The sequence below is a fragment of the Letharia lupina genome (genome assembly GCF_014066315.1).
Source record: "Letharia lupina isolate WasteWater1 chromosome Unknown contig_2, whole genome shotgun sequence".
Lineage (NCBI taxonomy): Eukaryota > Fungi > Ascomycota > Lecanoromycetes > Lecanorales > Parmeliaceae > Letharia > Letharia lupina.
In genome coordinates, this window is record NW_023502971.1 from 1,844,381 (window position 1) to 1,865,691 (window position 21,311).

The 21,311-nt window shown below is 49.4% G+C and overlaps 9 protein-coding genes across 9 annotated transcripts; 4 read left to right on the forward strand and 5 right to left on the reverse strand.

Annotated features, from left to right (window-relative positions):
• Nucleotides 1-130: 130 nt before the first annotated feature.
• On the forward strand, nt 131-1,166 carry HO133_004587 (uncharacterized protein; the record flags this gene model as incomplete). The annotated part of the gene is made up of 3 exons (XM_037295503.1): nt 131-638; nt 741-973; nt 1,032-1,166. The coding sequence occupies 3 exons, from the start codon at nt 131-133 to the stop codon at nt 1,164-1,166; spliced, it is 876 nt and encodes a 291-aa protein (XP_037157504.1).
• Nucleotides 1,167-1,850: 684 nt separating this feature from the next.
• HO133_004588 (uncharacterized protein) lies at nt 1,851-4,317 on the reverse strand (the record flags this gene model as incomplete). The annotated part of the gene is made up of 6 exons (XM_037295504.1): nt 1,851-1,964; nt 2,023-3,386; nt 3,439-3,733; nt 3,800-3,884; nt 4,020-4,162; nt 4,264-4,317. 6 exons carry the CDS (start codon nt 4,315-4,317, stop codon nt 1,851-1,853), a joined length of 2,055 nt encoding a protein of 684 aa, XP_037157505.1.
• A 653-nt stretch (nt 4,318-4,970) lies between these two features.
• Nucleotides 4,971-6,763, reverse strand: HO133_004589 (uncharacterized protein; the record flags this gene model as incomplete). Its single annotated transcript, XM_037295505.1, has 6 exons — nt 4,971-5,371; nt 5,423-5,554; nt 5,611-6,043; nt 6,098-6,391; nt 6,442-6,513; nt 6,662-6,763. 6 exons carry the CDS (start codon nt 6,761-6,763, stop codon nt 4,971-4,973), a joined length of 1,434 nt encoding a protein of 477 aa, XP_037157506.1.
• A 2,853-nt stretch (nt 6,764-9,616) lies between these two features.
• HO133_004590 (uncharacterized protein) lies at nt 9,617-10,916 on the reverse strand (the record flags this gene model as incomplete). The annotated part of the gene is made up of 3 exons (XM_037295506.1): nt 9,617-10,212; nt 10,417-10,542; nt 10,820-10,916. 3 exons carry the CDS (start codon nt 10,914-10,916, stop codon nt 9,617-9,619), a joined length of 819 nt encoding a protein of 272 aa, XP_037157507.1.
• Nucleotides 10,917-11,902: 986 nt separating this feature from the next.
• On the forward strand, nt 11,903-12,970 carry HO133_004591 (uncharacterized protein; the record flags this gene model as incomplete). Its single annotated transcript, XM_037295507.1, has 2 exons — nt 11,903-12,257; nt 12,855-12,970. 2 exons carry the CDS (start codon nt 11,903-11,905, stop codon nt 12,968-12,970), a joined length of 471 nt encoding a protein of 156 aa, XP_037157508.1.
• A 180-nt stretch (nt 12,971-13,150) lies between these two features.
• HO133_004592 (uncharacterized protein) lies at nt 13,151-14,985 on the reverse strand (the record flags this gene model as incomplete). Its single annotated transcript, XM_037295508.1, has 5 exons — nt 13,151-14,154; nt 14,202-14,233; nt 14,286-14,379; nt 14,445-14,713; nt 14,918-14,985. 5 exons carry the CDS (start codon nt 14,983-14,985, stop codon nt 13,151-13,153), a joined length of 1,467 nt encoding a protein of 488 aa, XP_037157509.1.
• Nucleotides 14,986-15,355: 370 nt separating this feature from the next.
• On the reverse strand, nt 15,356-15,780 carry HO133_004593 (uncharacterized protein; the record flags this gene model as incomplete). The annotated part of the gene is made up of 2 exons (XM_037295509.1): nt 15,356-15,373; nt 15,442-15,780. The coding sequence occupies 2 exons, from the start codon at nt 15,778-15,780 to the stop codon at nt 15,356-15,358; spliced, it is 357 nt and encodes a 118-aa protein (XP_037157510.1).
• A 238-nt stretch (nt 15,781-16,018) lies between these two features.
• Nucleotides 16,019-17,566, forward strand: HO133_004594 (uncharacterized protein; the record flags this gene model as incomplete). Its single annotated transcript, XM_037295510.1, has 3 exons — nt 16,019-16,279; nt 16,344-17,414; nt 17,474-17,566. The coding sequence occupies 3 exons, from the start codon at nt 16,019-16,021 to the stop codon at nt 17,564-17,566; spliced, it is 1,425 nt and encodes a 474-aa protein (XP_037157511.1).
• Nucleotides 17,567-18,472: 906 nt separating this feature from the next.
• HO133_004595 (uncharacterized protein) lies at nt 18,473-21,217 on the forward strand (the record flags this gene model as incomplete). Its single annotated transcript, XM_037295511.1, has 5 exons — nt 18,473-18,968; nt 19,019-19,341; nt 19,397-19,674; nt 19,725-20,082; nt 20,135-21,217. The coding sequence occupies 5 exons, from the start codon at nt 18,473-18,475 to the stop codon at nt 21,215-21,217; spliced, it is 2,538 nt and encodes an 845-aa protein (XP_037157512.1).
• Between the last annotated feature and the right edge of the window lie 94 nt (nt 21,218-21,311).

Genomic DNA, 21,311 nt, shown 5'->3' on the forward strand with positions numbered 1-21,311 from the left:
TCTGAAGATGCTAGGTACCTACTTCCAAGGCTAGTTTACAGGCTAGTTTAAAGGACATTTCTCGGAATAGTTACATGGTAGGAGGGAGCGTCACATGTTCATATATATGCCCTCCACCTCCCTTTGTCCTATGATGGCCACTCTCTCATCCCACTCATCTCCCAAGAGCTCTCGTCCTCCAACTCCCGAGTTCAAACCTTCTTCAGCAGCCGACGAAGGTCCCTCAAGTGCCATTCCCAGATCTCGCAGTGTCCAATTCTCCACCTCGACTGCCCCAATGTCTCGCTCCATCTCTCCAAGAAGTAATGCCCACCAGCAGCAGCAGCAAGCGGAGAGCTCAGCCGACGAGATCACCCCCATCGTTAACCGGGAGAGAGGTGGGGCAAAGAACAAGAACTACGATTCTACGTCTACTGGGCAGCTTGCGGAATCGGGTGAACCGGGCACATCTCGACATAGTAGTAGCTCTAGCGCGAGGAGGAGGAAAGGAGGGCAGTCGGGGTCAGGGTCGAAAGGACGAGACTTCATTGCCGAGGAGGGGAAGGGTGGAGGAAGTTGGTGGAGAGAATTGGCCGAGAAATATGGGAGTGTGGAATTGGAAAATAAGGGTAGTGTTGCCAGAGATCACCTTGCTCTTGGTGTGTCCAAAGCTTCTCTAATTTCTGCTTATCGTTCTTGCTGCTCTGATCATTGATTTCTTATTCTTCCCTGGTATCATTTCGCCGACTTATACTCCCCAGAACGTACTTTCTTGGCCTGGCTTCGCACCTCCCTTGCCTTCGCTTCCATCGGCATCGCTGTAACCCAACTCTTCCGGCTCAATACTACCATCTCGGAGCGGGAAGGCTATACTCCTACCAATCCAGACAACACATACCATCTGCGCCAGGTAGGCAAGCCATTGGGAGCTACTTTTCTAGGAATCGCAATCTTAGTCTTGCTTGTCGGAGGGAGAAGGTACTTTGAGAGCCAGGTATGTCTGCGAATATGGCTGGCAAAGACTGTGTACGCATGCTAACATGGAAATCTAGTATTGGATCATACGGGGCAAATTTCCCGCCAGCAGAGGCAGCGTCTTCCTTGTAACCTTTGTCGCTCTTGCTTTGATCGTCACCAGTCTGGTCGTTGTCTGCGTTGTCGATCCAAGCGTCTTCGAGAAGAGATAGGTGAAGCCTGGCCCTTAATGAACCATGTTCCTCAGTACACTCCGGCAACCGCGGAATTCATGATATTCACTCTTTATCAGAGCCTGAACCTATAAATGGATCCGCACCATGATGACCTCGTAGGGTTCGCACAATTCTGAGTACCTGCAGACTGTTGTGGCGACTAGGACCGAAGATCTTTTGTCTTATGGAGGACATTAGATATGGTTTAGCTGCCATCGCTTGTAAGCGGCATGCGACACCGATCACATGGACTGAGATCGATGGTCACATTACGCGAAATGCGCGCTGGAGGGGACGAACACCGCGTGTGTACAATTCATGGGCCTTGAAATTATGAAGAATCGTCTTAACGGTTTACGCAGATTTGGGGGCATCTTTTCGGACACAAAGGTCTATACAATAATAGAGTTGGGTTACGAAGGCCAACCGTTTTCCTTAATTTGCAGTTATCTAAAGAAAGGCAAAAGGTTCAATATCATGGTGATAGAATACAGTTGTATGCGGAAGGTTTGTCTTTCGGAGAGAACGGGGCAAAGAGAGTACAACCTCATTCCTAAAATGGATCTGTGTGATACTTTTTCCTTTGCATCTATCTAACTCTGGAAGCATAAGCTACGTAAAACTCATAATAATCTACCGTTTCAAATGGCCAGCAAGCATCATGAAGCAAACGAAGAGTTTCTAGATGAGCTGCTGGAATGCGCGATTGATGGGGGAGCGGACTTTGGTGCCCTTGTAGAAGTCGACAGTCGCCACAGCACGCTTGCTAATGCCCTCTGGAGTGAATTCAAATTTCTGTGTATGCATTAGCGTTGATGATTACTCCATTGACTATTGCTTTGAGCGAATTTACCTTGTAGACATCCTTGTAAGCACCGCTGGCACCGAATCGGTTCAAACCAAATTGCTCATTCGAATACCGCTCCCAACCCATGGTCGACATGACCTCGACGCTCAGGGAGGGAATTCCGTCAGGTAGACACTTCAGACGGTACTCCTTGGATTGCGTGTCGAATACCTCCCAGCAGGGAATGGAGACCACGCGGGCAGTGAGGTTGTGGTTATCTTTGAGATATTTGACCGCTTCAATACAGAGACAGACTTCCGAGCCTGTGCTGACGAGCGTAATGTCGGCCTTTTCATTCTCGACGGAGACATAGCCCCCTTTGATAGCGTTCTGTAGGGTCGAGTTCTCAAGTTGAGGTAGATTTTGACGAGTCAAAGCAAGGATACTAGGGGTTGATTTGGAGGTCAATGCAACATAATAGGCAGCGCTGCACTCATTGCCGTCGGCAGGACGCCAGACCATCATGTTGGGCAGCGCACGGAAGTGAGCTAAAGTCTCAATGGGCTGATGGGTTGGACCGTCCTCACCGAGACCAATGGAGTCGTGGGTTGCAACGTAGATGACACGGCAATGCGAAAGGGAAGACAGGCGGACGGATCCAGCGGCGTAGGATACGAAGTTCAAAAACGTTCCCCCAAAGGGAATGAGGGTGCCATACGCAGCGATCCCGTTCATGATACCGGCCATGGAGTGCTCACGCACACCATAACGGATGTAACGACCTGCCCAATCACCAATGCCGAGGACTGGTGGTTGGAAATCAATGGCGTCCTTCCATCGAGTGTTGTTGGATCCTGTCAGATCTGCGGAGCCTCCAATCAGGTCAGGGATGGCGCCGTGAATGGCTTCCAAGACAGCTTCTGACAGCTTCCGGGATGCTTGCTCCTTGTCTCCCGGCTTATACGTAGGTAGCTTTTTCTCCCAGCCCTCTGGGAGCTTGCCGCTCAGTCTTCGCACAAGATCGTCGTGCTCGGCCTTGTGCTCTTGACCATACTTTTCGAACATCTTGTTCCACTCCTGTTCTTTCGCAGCTCCCTCAGCCGCATGCTTGTGGTACAAATCGTAGACCTTCTGCGGTACGACAAATGAGTCCTCTGGATCAAAGCCGAACTTCTTCTTCACCTGCTTGCAATCATCGGCCTTCAGAGCATTGCCATGCACTCCTCCAGTACCTTGCAACAAAGAACCGAAACCAATGGTTGTGGTCAACTTGATGACTGAAGGCTTGTTGGTGACCTCTTTGGCCATTCGGATGGCTTCTTCGATGCCCTCCAGATCGGTATCACCCTCCTTCACCCATTGCGTGTGCCAACCGTACGCCTCAAAGCGCTGCAAGACGTCTTCAGTAAAGGCGCACTTGGTATCGCCGTCTTAACAGGATTAGTCTACACACTGCAAAGTCTCCACAACATTTATTCTTACCAATTGAGATATGGTTGTCGTCGTAGACCATGATAAGATTTCCGAGCTGCAAGTGGCCAGCAGTGCTGGCAGCTTCACTAGCAATGCCCTCCATCGCACAACCATCTCCAAAGAATGCGAAGGTATGGTTGTTGATCAGCTCGAAGCCCGGCTTGTTGAACTCGGCAGCTGTGTGGGCTTGTGCAATCGCAAGACCGACGGCGTTTGCAAAACCCTGGCCGAGGGGACCAGTAGTTACTTCTATGCCCGGTGTATCTTGAGCTTCGGGATGACCGGGTGTGATGCTGTCTATGGACTGTATCGAAGAGTTGAGTCAGCTGCGACTGAGGAACCCACAGACACGAAGAGGGAGGAGACATACTCGGAAGGCTTTCAGATCGTCTAATGACACCTTGTAGCCGAAGAGATGTAAGAGAGCATACTGGAGCAGGCATCCATGACCGTTCCTGTCGAGAATAGTACGTTAGAATGGCATTGGTAATGTCCTATCATGCTAATGCCAGCGAAGCGTAGTCTACCATTCGAAGGTGTATGGCACCTGTCCCGAAGTTGAGAAACTTGCAGCAGGAGACACGACTTACGACAGGATGAAACGATCGCGATTGACCCAGTCTGGGTTCTTGGGGTTGAAGCTCATGAACTTGTTGAACATGACGTGGGCAACGGGTGCCATGCCCATAGGGGCTCCGGGATGACCGGAGTTGGCTTTGAAGGTGGCATCGACCTTTGTGAGAAACAATCCATTAGCACCAGCGCATCAGTAAATCGGTCTCGAGTTCAATGGGCAGATGCAATAGCTTAGAGGTATGGCGGGGCTCCACTCACGGCCAGCAGACGGATTGTATTGATGGCAAGCTCATCATCCTTGCCGTAAGCCATGATTGCGGTTCTTGTAGTTCTCTATCTGAAATTGAATGTAGGTCAATGAAGGAGGAGGAGGAGGAGGAGGAGGAAGAAGTTGTGCGAGGGTAAATGTGGCGGCAATAGCAATAATACTTGAGGGCTGCTGTTGCTGGGGAGCTGGGTCAAAATATTTTTAAGTGGGGGCAGTGGGGCAAAGGTCGTTCCCCGTTTGGCACCTTTCTCTTTTTCGGGTCATCGCTGCTACAACCGTGGAACCGTCAATAATCGCAAGCATAATAATTATCATGATCATGATAATGATAGGCAATTAGGCAATTGGTCAACTTGATCATATCCTTCAACGAGCACACCAACTTTGACTCGACGCCAGCGAGTCATGTCGTCTTCCACGCTCTCTTTGCCCATGTCCTTTCACGCAATTGGAACACAGGCGGATTGTTGATCAGTGACTAATCTTCACACTAATTGGAGTCAAATGTTTACCAAATCCTTTGTAAGACCAGCGAAGTCTGTCTCGAGCCTGGCACATTGATCCAATTTCATCTTCAAGCGAAAGGACTAAGCGCCAAAGCCAGGCGGTTACGGGACTGGAACCTTTGTACGCTCGTACACTCGTTAACCTATGCAGCAACGACTAACATAGGTCCCCACGTCCCTCCCTAACTACCTCAGTCTATCTTGGAAGCCTTGCTCTGCCATGGGAAGCTCTGCAGCATCCGCTCTACAGTTTGAAATAAACCACTTCGAAAGGTCTCGAGGACGCCCTGAAACACAATGTACGGGATCGAAGCATCTGGATCACTTTTCAGGCCGTGACCCAGTCGCCTCATGTTGTGGTAGAAGAATTGAATGGCAAGACCCGAGCCAACCACTTTCACAGGAATCATGTTCGCAAACCACTGGCCCTTGACAATGTGTGGTACAGCCAGCGCTTCGTCATCAGAAACACAGGGATTGAGCAGGACAGTCACTGGGAGATCTGGCTGTAAAACGACGGCGCGACCAAGGCCAATGAGAGAGCAGATTCCAGAGTCAATAGCATCTGCCATGCCTGTCCTCGAGCGAAATCCTATGAACTCTTCAGAACACTTTCTGAGCCATGCAAATGTTATGGACGTACCACCACTGAGCTGGATTGGGACTCTGGAGTTCAACCCTTGGACACTCTCCGCAAAGTCCGTGAAATAGGCTTCACGGATTCGGGTACTTTCTCTCTTTGGGGCCTTTTCTAGAGATTTGGTCCCAAATGAGTCTAGCAATAGCGAGGTCAGCAGACAAACGTGTAAGGGAATTGGCCTGTAACTTTACTGTGAAGCTTCGAGGTCTTGTTCTCCGCATTGCCACCACTTATCTCTACCAAGTCTACCTCGCCGCATTCAACTAGCCATCTGACTTGCTCCAGGCCCTCATCCGTTGACAGCCCCAGGCCCGTGGCCATATAATCTGCTGAATTCAATTTTACTGAAAGGCAATACGGTCGAGGGCAACATTCTCGGATCTCTTTCACTAAACGCTTCAAAAGAGCAAGCCTCCTCTCTGGTGATCCACCATAGTCATCGGTACGCCGATTCGTGTGTGGACTCAGAAACTGTGACAAGAGGAAACCATGAGCCCCATGTAGTTGACATCCAGCAAACCCGGCCTCTTTTGCTAATCGAGCACCATTCACCCAAGCTGCTACAACCGCATCGATGTCGTCCAAGGTCGCCTCTCGAGGCGTTCCCAGAACCGCGTTCAGAGCCTTGATGTCTTGTCAATAGACAGGATCGATTGAAGAATCGCCAAGTCGAAATACCTTTTTGTTCAGCCATCCTTCACCGAGTTCAACCGGCACAGAAGATGGACAGATAGCTGCCATCCCCGGGGGCCTTTCTCCGGCTCCAGCTGGGCTCATTCTCCCTGGGTGCGCCAATTGGACTATGCAAGGGATACCAGCTTCTTGCGATATGGTCGCCCATTGCTTCCATTTGCTGAAGTGGGGTTCCTTGAAAGAATCCTTGTGGCACACGACATCGCCCTTGATGGAAAGGTATCGAATATCGATCTGAACTTGCCCGGTAATTATCAAGCCGTATTTTGCGTGGGCCCACTAAAGCTCATTACTCAGTGCCAAGCAAATTGGAATTCTTCTTGTCTAACCTGCTTGTAAAGGTTCTGGAATTTGTCGATAGGTGGGTCAAAAACGGGCGGTGTCGCGAGTGTCTCCTGCATCTTCAAGATCTCGGAATCAGTATTTCTGTTTTGAGATGGAAAGGAAGTCACAAGACACGGCTCGATGAGTATTACAATCTCGAAACTTGTCTCGGAACTCAAACTGGGGTACGGATTAGGGGAATGTTGCTCCGAAATGTAGACATACAGGGCATTTGACAAGTCGATTTGGTAAGGTCAGTCCGCAAGGTAAGGTGATTGGTTGGGAAATCAGCTCAATCGCTGTGGGCTTGGGGGAATCGTCACCCATGATCGGTGTCAAGGGAGTTTACTTCTACTGCACTGGGACCAAGAAGTCGCGCAGATTCCGACAATAAGTCGACAATAGTTCAGGACCTAGTAGGCATGAGCGACCTCGCAAAGACACCAGAAGGAGGGCTTTGACGCCATTTAAAGAGGGTTCAAGGTACTGGGATATGCATGTCGGGATTCAGCCATGGATCCTGGGATATTTGATAAGGCAGAAGGGCGTCATGATGCGTCTGGCCAGACAGCAATCAACATGTCCATGGAGAAAGGAGCTTTCAAACAGTGTCTTCCGCTTTCTCCTCGGCGTCATACAGTACATGCGATTGTGATAAGACCATTCTCAATTAGTACTAGGCTGCTCTTCTCGATTTCTCGACTTGATACCCGCATAAACATACATGCACATGCAAAAAGAGAGAGCACGGCACCCAGATTGAGCGCGAGTTGACCCGAAGCAGGCATTGGCAATGACACAGCCTTTCGCGCTGGACAATTAGCGACACCTCTACGAATAACTTAACCAACCATTGCGTCAACTGTATACTGGGGCTTACCAGCGCTCGGGATACTACGTTGCTTTGGCTGGGACTGATTCAATTGAATCAGTGGCACGGCATGCTTCATTGCTTTCCCAGCCTCTCGGTGTCGGTCTTCAGTCTCCATCTAATGAAGCCCAATCTTCAAAGCCTCGTCTTTGTGCGGCGCCTATCACTAACCTCGTAGGGCCCTCGTACACTAAAGCAATCCGTATATCCCCTGAGCACCAACTTCGTTTGCCACTACCATAGCGATTGTGCTGTGAACATACAGTCCGATACTCACAGGCCAGTAGCCTCATTTACTGTCAAGGTCAGAGAGAACACCGCTGAAAGTCTGAAATGCTTCGTAGGATTTGATTAGAAATGGCACACATTCAGGGTTCCCGTTGAGGCCCACAATTTTGATTGCAAGGAATCACACTTATAAAGAACAGAGGTGTAGGGCGGCGGCTTCCCTACGGAATGTGTCGTGGCGAAAGCTTGGCCGCATTGAGAGGGATTGGCTTGGCATAAGTGAAGGCTTCACAAACCTTCTCACCTTCTTGTATTCACATGCTTCTTAAAACTTTCTCATAGCAACAGCAGCAATTCTGGGTATAAATTCTCGAGCCTCCCAGTCGGTGTTAAGACATCGTCTCATCGAGATCCTCCGTCCAAAGGCCCTATCCTCTGGCCAAGTCAAGGTGTGGGTTCGAGACACTACCGATACGAGAGGCACCGCACCTGGTGGCACCAGTGTTCCTTAGCTGAAGATACAATTTTTCAATGGCTTCCAAACGCAAATCAGCGTCAAACTCAAGGAATTCCACAGCAAACGATGCAGACGACAGAGACTTTGGTCTTAGCGTAACTGGAGGCCTTGGACCATCGCTGACATCGAAGCAATTGAAAACAACAGCGTCAACCTCCAAGAATGCCACAGCAGACGATACGGATGGTGAGGGATTTGCTCTTAGCATTACCAGAGGCCTTCGACCTTTGCTTACGTCCAAGCGATGGAGAGAATATAGTCTGACATTCCCAGTGGCAGTCTCGCTTATAGAACATACTTCTGATCACAAATCGAGCGAAAGAAACAAGCAAGAGAGAATGAGGCTGCTGGAGCTCCCGCTAGATGTCCTATGCCTCGTGGCGGATCATCTTGATGTCGTCGCTCATGCTTGCCTTAAATACACACATCCGACTTTGGGATGCTTGTCCAAGGAGGCTGGCGATCTGAGTGCTTGCGCGAGATCACGCATTGTCGGCCTTTTGCAGAGAGATGGTGTCTTGATTCCGAAAGAGCTCCTCGGAGAGGCAAGAAAGGGCACCAGTCACGGAGAGTGCTCGGAATATCACGATATTGCCCCCAAATATTGCGTGACATGCCGTTGTCATGGACATCTTTCGCATTGCCCGGCATGTCGAGTACGGACGTGTGCCAGGGAAAATATCGAGTTCTGGCGGAAGTGGACAGGGATTATGGATGACGACACAGCCTTTCTAGCAGGCACTATGCAACCAAACCCGTGAAGGAGAGGTCTGAGGCCGCGGCTTGAGTAGGAGAGCCGGCTCTCACCGAGGTTCTTGTACAGTACGGCTTGCATGAGACAGACGTTAGGGACACCGGCTCGCCTATCAGCCAACGCACAATTGTAGGCACCAAGATTCGTGAGGCCGGTCAGGGTTGGTGGACCGAAGAAGGGAAATCTTGAAACGTTCTTGTATAGTATAGACTCTCGGATATAACTCCTTGGACTGGAACACATGCGGTTGATAGCCAACGAGGAAACCATACATAAACTATTCTCGCGAGGTCTTGAGTCCAGTTTAGGCATTCAAGGTGAGGAGATCAAGCCATTCGAAGGCTATACTGTTCCTCCTGCATTAGGGATCTCCCCTAATCCGTTTCCAATACCGCTATCTTGATACCTCGTTTCCGAGTGTCTCCTTCCAGTTCGCGGCTTTACTCGCAGATGAAACATGTTTTCGAGGCAAGGAATGAACTTCTTTTTACCCCAACACCTGTTTCGGGAGTCCAAAACGCATGCTGACTCGAAATCATCATTTGTCCGAGTCCCCGCGTGGATGGTTCTATTCGAGGCCGAAGGTGCTTGGACTATGTTTATTTCCATTACTTGCGATCAACACAAAAGACCTGTAGTAGGCTAAGGAGGTTACCCTGCGAGATGAAGAGCCCTTGTTCACGCGCAGACCGCGCATGGACACTGGTCTCAGTAGTAGATCGGTGCACTTTACAATCAGGCCAGGCAAGCATTCCAGCTTTGCATACGGGAGGAATTTCGAATGCAACACAATCGGAGCAGAACCATTGCCTAGCGCTGGGCCCCTTTTCCCGAGACAATCTGAGATCCGCTGTGACTGTGACTTTCACTCTCATCTTCCGGAAGTGCGAAGAATTGCAGTTCAATATCATCAACACAAAATTCCCAGTCTAAATCATCGTACCCAAAGTCGGCCACTATCTCCACCTTGTAAATCTCTTTCCACTCCTCACCGCTGTATTCTTCCATCTTGACCAGGAAGGGTAAATGGAATCCACTTGGAAAATCGACTTGCCATACGTACGGCTCATCGCGAACCTTCGTGTAGCCTTTCACAGAGACTTTCGTCCCGGGCGCAGGTGCATCCATTGGCTTGATATAGAATGACTTCAGCGTAAAATAGGGTTGAAGGCCTTCCTCGGCCATCGAAGTCGCATTGGCAATGTCGAAGTATGCTCCATCTGCATTTTCCGTTGGGCGTGAGCCAATCAGGGCATTGGGCGAGGAGACGGCGCAATTGAGGTCGTGCTCGGAGATCAATCCGTCAAGAGCTGGGTCTCGCGGCGTAAGAACGCTGTAGGAGGAGAAAGATAGATGATGGTAGGGAGAGGGTACGCTTGCAAGGCCGTGGACCGTGACAATGTCATCTACGCAGATCTCCGAGTCAGCATGGCTTATTCAAGGTAGGATTTGAAATTGCAAGACAGGTCTTGGGAATAGAAAGGTCCTCTTGCTCCCGAAACATGTCTTGCGACTCAGTTTCAATACCATATGGGGAGGATCAGCTCCCAAATATACGTACCAAACTGTTGCGGTCAGCATGGTTACCAAGGCAGAGAGTGGTTCCGGACGAACGCTGATAATGGCATGATTACTTGCAGCGGAGCCTGGCTCTCTTGACGAGCTGAAGCTGCCACAAAGGCTAAGTAAATGACCCAGTAGCTTCATCTCGGGCCCTTCACTTCCGAGTGTCCCGACTATTGGGCACACGAGATTCGAAAACAGACTGCCACTGTCGAAGTGGCAGATGTGCAGAATGGTGCAGGGCCATTCCCAACGTCACCGTCCGGAAGCCAATGTGTATGTTTCAACAGACGTAGGGCTCGGAAGAACCTCGGTGGTCATGATAGTTGCTAATCTTTCCATCTTTGCTAAATTATGGCAATCATTGGAAAAGCTGGTTGTTGGCAGCAGTATTTGGCCAGGAAAATAACTTCTCGGAGCAAGAATCTGCCGTGTCTATGGGAGACATACCAATACTGCCTGCCTCGTTCTCCTCCTTTGTAAGATTGGGTTCTCTGATTGAATTATTATGTATGTAAGGGGGTGTGCCTCCATCAGGCTGACCCATCTGAAGCATAGACGCTTCAATTGGTGGTTAGACGGTGTGTCTCGAAGATTATCCTGTGTTTCCGCGAATTCGGTTTCTCCAAGTGTCTGCCTGAAAGAGAACTATAATCGCCCAGCTAGGGGTCAACAAGCTCCTCCTGCAGACCAGTACACTTGGATCTTTGATGAAGCTGGGTTGCATGTATGGATTTCTGTACCGTATGTTAGGGGAGTCTGAGCAGGGATAGCCCAACCAAGCCTCCTTAGCTATCCTATCTTAGGAGGACTCACGGATGTCAAGTTTGATCCTAATAATTGTCACTGAGCCTCGATGTCAATCCTGAGATCGAACGTCTTCACTGCGGTGCCAGACATGAGGAAAAGTTGGGTAATGTAGCGAGCATCTCAGTACTTGTCTCGCTGCAGGAGAATAATTAGACGAGACGAGCAGTGCTTTGTATTCTACTTGGCATTCAGCAACGGTACGAAGAAAGTAGACTTTGCAGTGCTAACGATACCGATGAGAGTGCAATATACTGTTTTCGTTTCCTCTTGGGTGGGCTCTCCACCATAGTGACCTTCCCTGAAGCCAAGTATTGTCATCTTTCCCTTGACAGCGAATGCTTTCTCTAGGACTTCTGGCGGTTTGCCCTATTTCCTTGCTTCGTTAGTGGCCTTCTCTCTATCGTTCGCCATCTTCTTCATCAGTGCACCCTAGGATCCGTACCATATATTCCGGAAAAAGCAACAGATCTTATGGCGGATTTGGCTCTTCTGTTCACGAACTCACCATTCAGGTACCATGATGCAGGGATGAGCTAATGATATCCCTTCATCGAGAACGAAGCCAAACAATGTATTGTCGACTATACATTGTCTTTGTACAGTCGAGACAAAGCAGTCTTTCCATACACCGCTCTCTATATATCTGCTTCTTATCACATAGCTTTTCATTACTGTCTGCCCTATACCAGCATAGAATCTCTTCCCAGTCACATAATACTCACAATGCACGCGGTCTACGACAAACTCAAGCGTTGTGTTTTCCCGGAGGCATCCCCTCCGCGCCCGCTGTCTCATGTCTGGGACCTTCGTGCCGCCAATCATTTCACGACGGCTTTGGCTGGTACTGGAATGACTCCTCTGACGGCTACTCAACGTTCAATGCAATCCTCTGCGGTCGAAGCACGAGTCCTTCGTGCTCAGAGTGCAGCTGCCGAGGCACAGAACCAGACGCTCAAACACGACAAGAAGGTATGGCGAAAGGACTATTTGCGCTCGAAAAAGGGAAATGTTCTTCGTAAGCCTAGAAATGATTCGAGAGAGCATAAACCTGGAAACAAGAAGGGCGCGAATAAGCTCCGTAAGTCTAGGGGTAAGGGGATCGCCTTGACGTTTTGAGCCTCCTGATGGAGCGTCTGCGCCATATGCCCCTTTTTGGAGTCTAGTGGTATTTACACTGTCGTTTTGTTTTGATTAAAGCGTGCAGGAAGGTATCATCAACTTTAAGGATAAACTGTGAATTACCGGTATTGTTTGCGTTGGCGTAATTAGGTAAACGGATCAAAAGATACTATACTTGTCCGCGCAACCCTCTGTAAATACGAGTATATGGTGTGGGTTCGCCGTCTGCAGCAAAAGAACATGAAAGTGTGAATTCTGCCTTTCAAAAGCCCTGCGCATGTGAAGTTGTAGATCAAGGCTCAATCTGAAAGGTTTATTGGTGATTTCCTACCAATAATCTTAGACCGGACGAGCAACACGCTATATGGTGATCGAAACACTCGAATGATCTGACCAAGATAGTGCACCTAATGTCCCCTCCACTCCACAAAAAGGGCTCACTAGCTCTTGCCTCGGTCTGACAACAGGAGCTCTAGAGCTGACATTGCCCAGTAAGTTCTGCTGGCATCAAGACTAGAGGTATTTAACACTGACGAACGAGACATTTTTGGTCAAGTCCCGTTCAACTCACGCGTCGATAAACGTGTCGAGCACCTGCCTGTTGCAATATCGCTTGTCGGAACCTCTGATATAAATGTGCAAGTTATCATATGGCTGAGCAGTGTCCCCTAAATTTTGGTCGGCCAACCCTTAAGGGTAAATAGAAGTTTCATCAGCAGCACTGAATTTAAATCGTAAGCAGATGCTCAAACCTACAAAAGCTGACAGGCTCAGGAGGATGAATGACAAAAGACATATCAAAACACATTGCAGTGATTGAGCCTATCGATGAGGTTGTATGCCAGAAAGAATTTATGAGAAAACATTGAGTCTGTTATCAATCCTGTAAAGTAGCACAATTAGTCCACCGAAATAGGCGAGCACGTTATTCTGGACCATTGAATTGTGGTCGACGTAAGATCCAATGTAATGACTTGCATGACGCCATGACGTCTCATGGTCTTCAGCAGGGCCGCATCTCAAACTTGTAGTAAGAAATTGGGCAACCTCTGTTGTCATCGACCGACCTTGAAGGACAAGACCTGTATCTCGCACGTTAGCTCTTGACAATGTGCTTCCTATCCTGCAACTGACATCGTTCTTGCCTACTTCCACGATCTCATCCTCGGAGACCCTCACCCCTTCAGCGCCCTCCACGTACGCCAACGGCGCGTCTCCCATGACCTTCCTTGCGCAGTCCCTCACAGTTGTGCCTTTCTTGACTAAAACGCAATCCCTGAATACGAAATTGCTCCCAGCCCCTGATCCGAACCCATGTATATTCCTGACAGGGAAGACAGGTACCAGACCTAGAAGCTCCGCTGCTCGTGACAGCACTTGCACAACGCCCGTGGAACCAAATCTGTACAGCACCATATCTTTCAGATTCTCAATCCTGGTTTTCAGCTTCTCATCCAATTCTTTCAGTCCACCCCCGTCTGCCTCTCCCATTTCTAGGAGATCTTCCCTCGTGTCTACAAATTCGCTGCCTTCGACGTAACGCACAAAGCCCTGCTTTGCCAGCTTTCTCAGGAAAACCTCTGATATGGCCGAGCACAGGACTATAGATTGCGGATCTTGCATCTTTGCAATCCTCGATATGTTCTTGTCAGCGTCTGGGTGGTCGATTTTGTTCAAGGCGAAGACGGTAGGGAATTTTTCATCGGTGAAAGCGTCAACGACAGAGCTTATGGTCTCAGGTGACCAATGTTCAAGAGGCTCCTTGAGTTTTAAGTGGTCCAGCGTGCGGGCCACTGTTTGCGATGTGCTCCCGTACCCAGAAAACTGATTCTGTAGTGTGTCGACAGGGTTCGCCTCTTCGATATTCAGCAAGACAGAAAAGCCAGCAGCTGTTGTTGCTTACTTATGGCAACATGACGACGTTTGATAGAGCCCCTGGGTGACCATTAGCTTCGGTAATAAGAGGCTTTGAGGCTCCGACACTCACCACTTCTCCATCAGATTTCCTTCTATCCATCTTACAATTTCCGATCTAAGCCACACGATATCCTGTGACGGATCGTATCCTCTGGTTGCCTTTCCTGAGCACAAGGCGCATCAGCCGTCCTAGCTCCCTTATCAGATTCCGGCCTGGATGCAACCCTACCTTCTGCATCTGTGGTCCCACTGACATCAACAACATGCACCAATGCATCTGCATGTCTCAGATCGTCTAGAAATTTGTTGCCGAGCCCTTTTCCTTCATGTGCGCCGGGCACTAATCCAGCGACATCTAGGAGCTCGATTGGTACAGAACGCTTTCCTTGCACGCAAGCACCATAATTGGGCTTGCAGCGATCGGAAACGCCATGTCGGGCGCAAGCACAGGATATTTGAAGGTATCCAATGGCTCGCTGAGGGTCTATTGTAGTGAACCTAGGCGGGATGAGTATGTGCTCTTTTTCTTTGGAAGGCAAATGTCTTACGGAAAGTTTCCTGCAGCTCCTAGTCAGTCAAGGCCTTGGTCGAACGCACGTTTTTCTGTAGACTTGCCGACTTTGGAGCTGGCGTCTGTAAGGCTAAGTTTGAGCACAAGCGATCAGAACATGACTTCAATGTTAGGACTGAGAATCGATATACCTATTCAAAGTGGTCGATTTGCCAGATGACGGCTTCCCGACCAGACCTATGAGTGGGTCTCGAGGCATTGTTCTCTTCAAGAACCCATTACGTTACACCAGTAGATAGAGTAGTATGCGGTGATTTCGAAATTTTTGGAATGCTGGATCGATACCTGGTGATCGCGCTTGGTAGGGCTGCACCACGGGTCTCATACGACAGCATTTCTACCTCGTTCTAATACGGAGACTACGACAAGTTTGCAAGCCGAACAGTCGCTGTAATTCTAGGCTGCTCTGAATACACGCTGAAAGACCCTAGACAGGCAAAGATGTCTCAATTGTGCACCTCAATCGAATGCTCTTTCCATGACGCCCAAATGTCACAGACGCCAATGTATGCAACACAATGCAAGCACAGCCGCCCATAAAGCCATAGTAAAACTTTTGCCGCTTTGGTTTAATCCTTATGGCCCTTCTACACAGTGGTCAGCACACTCCTCGAAACTAACTGACCAGCCCTGCTCCCTTGGATCGTAGACCTACTTGACCCCTCTCATCATTCATGCCAATCACTGGCCCTGGTGCCTCTGGATGATCTTTCTGGGCTTGCTCATTCTGGTTCCCTGAATCTTTCTCCGACGTACCCTGACTCACGCTCTCGTTGTCTGCAACTCTTTCTCTTTTCCCTGATTGCGATGCCCCCGATTGGACATCCAGCTCGTCTCTTCGGTTTTGAACGTGCTCTTGAGGCTGACGGCCCGACCAATCGGATGTGCCAGAGGCGAAGCGATATTGGGTGAGGAAAGGGAGGGATCGAGGGGTGGTGCGGAAAGTCCTGAGTAGAAGCGTCCGGGTACGAACGGAGGTACGGAGTATAGACATATCCAGGTCGTTTGAGCAAATTATTGTCAATTCAGAGGAGTTTGGAGACGTTTAATTGAGTATCATGGATATCTACAAGAGCACGAGTGAAGCGCACATTTAGACACAAGCTGATGCCGTCATCAGCAAATTAAAAAAGCCATGCCGGTACGAGTACCGAGGTTTATCCACTTGATTTAGGCTTATTTGGTGCATCCATGTTCCTTTGCTAGACTTACTTTTGTTTAGATATTTGATCATGCATCGACAGACATTGCCCATTGATCAATTGGGTGCTTGGGCTCGATTGAACAATGTCGAGTTCAATGGCGTTAAGATCATGGCTTCGCAAGGAGATAAGGGTTCAGGCTTGGTCACGACCGCTGAGAGATCAATAGACAACCCGTTGCTCATGACAATCCCGAATGACCTCGTCCTGTCTCTTGAAAATGTATGGGTGTATGCGAAATCAGACAAGCATCTACGCCAGGTCCTCGAAGCTACCGGAGATTACTCAAGGGTAATTGGCCTAAAAGCTTCGAAAAAAGATACAGAGGCTCTGGACGTAGACTAATGGGTGTCAGACAGCAAGGGGAGCCATCCTGATATTCTTGCTCCTGCAAGTGACCAACGGTGCGACTGGAGGCAGCATAGGAGTCTCCAATCCGTTCAGCGAATACGTGAAATTTCTTCCACTCAGGGTCCCCTTGCCCACAACTTGGAATGAGAGCGAACGAGCGATAGTTACAGGAACTTCTCTTGAAGCGGCTCTAAGTGCTAAATTAAATGGCTTGGATCGTGAACTTAATCTTCTGAAAGAGAAGACGTCGTCAATCGACTGGTGTCAGAAATGCTGGTGGGACGCAGCCAGTGGCACATTGACGCTCGATGACTGGAAAACGGTCGATGCAATGTATAGATCTCGGGCTTTAGACTTGCCTGGTACCGGACATTCTATGGTCCCATGCATTGATATGGCGAACCATGCTTCGGGCGGCAGTACCAGTGCCCTGTATGAGACCGACGGCGACGGCAATGCCATTCTTGTCCTTCGAGAAGGTAAGGACTTGGCTCCGAATGACGAGGTTACAATCACGTATGGAGACGAGAAAGGTGCCTGCGAGATGCTGTTCTCCTATGGCTTCATTGAATCGACTGTGAAGTCCGCCCGAGAGCTTTTCCTGGACCTTAGCATCCCAGATGATGACCCTTTGAAGCTCGCGAAGAAAGCCGTTGCTCAATCAGCACCAGGCTTTCGTCTTTTTCTTCGCGGTGACTCTACAGATTGGGAGTCCTCCTTTGTATGGCTGCTTTGTGTTAACGAAGAGGATGGTCTCGAAATCAAATTATTGCAGAAGAACGATGGTGAAAGGGAGCTGCAGGCTTCCTGGAAAGATAAAGAGATAACGGACATGTCAAATCTAGTCAAGCTGCTGAAATTGGAACCATTGTGGGATGTGTTTGCATTACGAGCAATCATTACTTGTCAGAACCGCGTCGAACAGCAGCTCTTCAGGCTCGAGGGCAGCAAGAACTCCGTCGACGAGCTATTGATCATTGGGGAGGTTGATAATGACATTCGTGCGAACGCAATGCAATTGCGACATTTGGAAGAGATCTTATTGCTGCACGCTTACGGGGATTTTGAGACCAAGGTATCTGGAGACTCCGCCGGGGAAAAGCACAGCTTCTTCACTAACGTGGTGATGACCAGAAATCTCAAATACTTGATTCACCAGTCGTCCAGCAGTATCTTGGCGCCACGATGGCCTCGAATCCGGGCGTGTCCGAAGACGACTTTTCCTAAAGCAACGGTCGAGGAAATAGCGACCTTGTTGGGAAGATGCTGAAAAGCTTTTTGATTGACAGCACTGGCTAGACGCCGCAGCAGCATTTTGCTACACCACTCGCGAGAGAGCGAAAGATCTCTAGCCGTCAGAGAGAGAAGTTCGACACACGGCCAGTGCAACATGGCAACGTGAAGCGAAACGTCGTTTTCCTAGATGAGAAAATAATAATAGGGTAATACTGGGTAATGATGGTTGCTTTGATCTCATCGCAAGCTTCTCCGAATACTCTGATAAGTTAGCTAGGTTGCTTGGGGCAAAGTCAGTTAGCGCAGGTGGGTCGCTACTTTAACAGTCTGTACGGAGCAGGTCTGCCATATTCTAGATTTTGGACGGCTGAGAATGTGATTGGCTGGCATATTCCCCGCATCTCACAGTCGACTCAGATTGAGCTAAGTGTGGCGCTAAGAAAGCCACCGGTATCACCAAGCTAGAAGTCAAAACCCGATTTCGGACAATTGCATCATAAAGTACGGTCGGAGATAGCAGCGAAGAAGGGGGAAGAAAAAGGAACGTCGCATCCAAAGCAACCAATGACATGGCAGAACAATTGAATGGAAAAAGATTAGATTTGACCCTACGAGTGCCAATGCCCGAAAGTGTGTGTGTCCTGGGAGATCTAAGGGTACCAATTACCGTGTGAGCATCAGCTTGACCTCATAGTCCCGACCCCACAGCTGTAACAATGTTAAGTAGAGTAAAGTAAGATTATTTGTCAAGCCTCCAATCCTCTTCTTCTTTCCTTCAATCCCCCCACAGCATTGTGAAACCTCAGTACCCTTGTCTATCAATGTGTTCACCTAACACTCAGACCAATCTCTTGTATATCAGATTACAAACCCCGGACGAACGGATATATACCTATCATGCCTGGCATCCTCCCGATGAAGGTGATCAAGGTGGGCACGAGTGCGCAGAGTAGAATTGCTCAGGCGTGCGACAGATGCCGCAGCAAGAAGATCCGATGTGATGGCATTACACCATGCTGCTCACAGTGTGCCAATGTCGGATTCGCTTGCAAAACAAGTGACAAGCTTAGTCGCCGTGCATTCCCCAGAGGATACACCGAATCTTTGGAAGAAAGAGTGCGCGCTCTCGAATCCGAAGCCACAGAATTGAAGGATTTACTCGACGAGAAGGATGAAAAGATTGATATACTGTCGAGGATTCATTCCAATTCGCCGTCACTCAGACGCCCGTCAAGCACGCCCTCAACCTCGCCCAGTCTGCCCGATGTGAAGGAGGACGTCAAGAGTGCCCGGAAAGAGCATATCTTCAGGGTCCAGCAGTCGCCCTGCCTGCTCGATGGCGACGAATCGGACTCCTATTTCATGGGTGCATCAAGCGGGAGATCCTTTGTTGGTAGGCAACCCTCGTGCTCAGCATGGCTTCGGCTTCACTGATTCTCGCAGACACTTTCAAAGCCAAATTTCAGGAGTCCGGAAGGCCTTGCAGCGAGTTCAAGACAGAAGCGTGCTTCGCGATAAGGAAGAAAGACAGCCCTTCCACAAAGAGATCTTCTACGTCCATCGCACCGAGAATCCCTTCCCGTATGGTCTCAGATCAAATGATCAACATCTTTTTCCAGGAATGGGCTCCTCTCTTCCCTGTTGTGCATCGGCCGACTGTGTTGAAAGCGTATGCCGATTACGTGAACGAACCTGAAGGCGTCAAGGACAACCATTCTCTTGCGCAGTTGAACCTCATTTTCGGTATCGCAGCTCTGTCTTCCGAAGTACGCACCACGGAAGACTTGCAGGTCTACCTAATAAATGCTAATGTTCAATTAGTGGAACAAACAGAATGCTCAAGGGTTTGAGCAGCAATGGCAGGCGGCTCTGGACGCTGTACTAGCAGAAAACACTTTGCCTACTTTACAGTGCCTTGCCCTCGTCCAGATCTACTGTATTGCAAAGGCCGATTACAACAAACTTTTGCACTACAAGGGCATTGCAATAAGCCTCTCACATCGCCTTGGGCTTCACCAGAGTCAGAAGCGCTTTTCTATGGGCGCGTTGACCAGTGAAATAAGGAAGAAAGTATTCTGGACTCTGTATACACTGGACTGGTGAGTTAAATCAACGTCGAGTCCCACGCCGTAATACTAAGGCGCTGTAGCTTCTCGGCTGCCCTGCTCGGGCTCCCGAAGCTGTTCAATGAAAGCGACATTCATGCAGAGTACCCTGCCGATGTCGACGATGAAAATGTCTTCGAGCGAGGTTTCCAGTCAACGTTGCCAGGCGAATTTACAAGAGTGTCCAGCGCCCTAGCCCTCTTCCGTGTAGCGCGAATTATGTCCATGGTTTTGGAAGAAAATTACCCTGCAGCTTCATCCCATGACTTGTCCCTTCAGAAGATTGGCGCACTGAACGATGAGCTCGACAATTGGCTTGGAAGCCTTCCACCTCATCTTCGACTACACTTCGTTCAGGACAAACCCAGTACCAATGTTGTTGGTAGTAGATCGCCTCTATTGGTATATTGCACCACGCCAATGCACAAGAGTCATTGCTGACTGACCCTACTAGTCTCTCGCCTATCATTACGTTCGCACTCTCATCCATCGGCCGGCAGTAGGTTCTAGCCTGGGTAACAAGGCTTCACCCTCAGTCGTCGCTCTTGCGCAATCCAGCAAACACATTGTTCAGATCGTTCAGTTGCTTGAAGAACGGAGGATGAGCTTTTCATTCTGTCTCAACAAAAACGAGCTGTTGCTTCTCGCAGGATTTGGCCTGCTCTTTCAGGGCCTTAACCTTGATCGCAGAGGCAAATTAATTCAGGACAGCCAAAGACTCCTGTGCTCTGTTATCGGGATACTTGAGCGCAATGCAGCAATCGGTGCGGCTGAACTCAGGAAAGTTGCCTTCGCAATCATCAGCGTTGAAAGATTCTCTAAGGACGCCCGAGGCTCAGACGCCACTGCAGCACGACGAAAATCAGAGGAAAACATGGCGGCTCCAAAGGAGTCTTCGAAGTCAGCTCGCAAACTTCAAACCATAGCTTCACGCTTTTCAACGGGGAACGCGCCGGTTGTGAAACGAGAGAGCAGCAGCGGGCGTCGTTTTACTGCTCCAACCCTGTCAACCGGGCAGCTCTCGGGTTATGATCGTAGCACCAGTCAAAATAGCGTCTCGTCAGTAGTATCTGACCCAAATCCTCAAAATGGATATTCGCAGCACATCAGCATCTCACAATCTCCGGGCCAGGATCCTTCCCCAGATCCACCGAACCTCGATTACCTTTCTTTCAATAATCCTGCACCAAGCCCGAAGAACTTGTCTCCGGGCTCAAGTCGGCAGTTCAGGATGTCTGACCTTTCAAATCAGCAAATGCAGCCTCCATTGGACAGCCACTTTCCTTCCGAAGATGTTTTCTCGTCGTACATCTCGCCACCTCCTCCTGACGATTTTGGTTGGTGTTCCAACATTTGGGCTATGCCTTCCAATGTGGGCGACCAGCCAGACGCTTCGCAAGGCCGTGTGAGCTTTTCTGAAGAAGACCTCACGAGTGGTGAGGAACTGAGCAGCTGTGACACAGGGGCAGAGTTTCATGGGTTAGCAATGGATGGCTTGGTAGGATTAGATGGGCTTGACGGGAACTTCGAGCTGTAAAAATGATGGGCACGAGGACAGGGAAAATCGTGCCAGCAAGATGTTCGAATAGTTTATACTACAGGTTGTATTGGTGATGTACTCGTACGATATA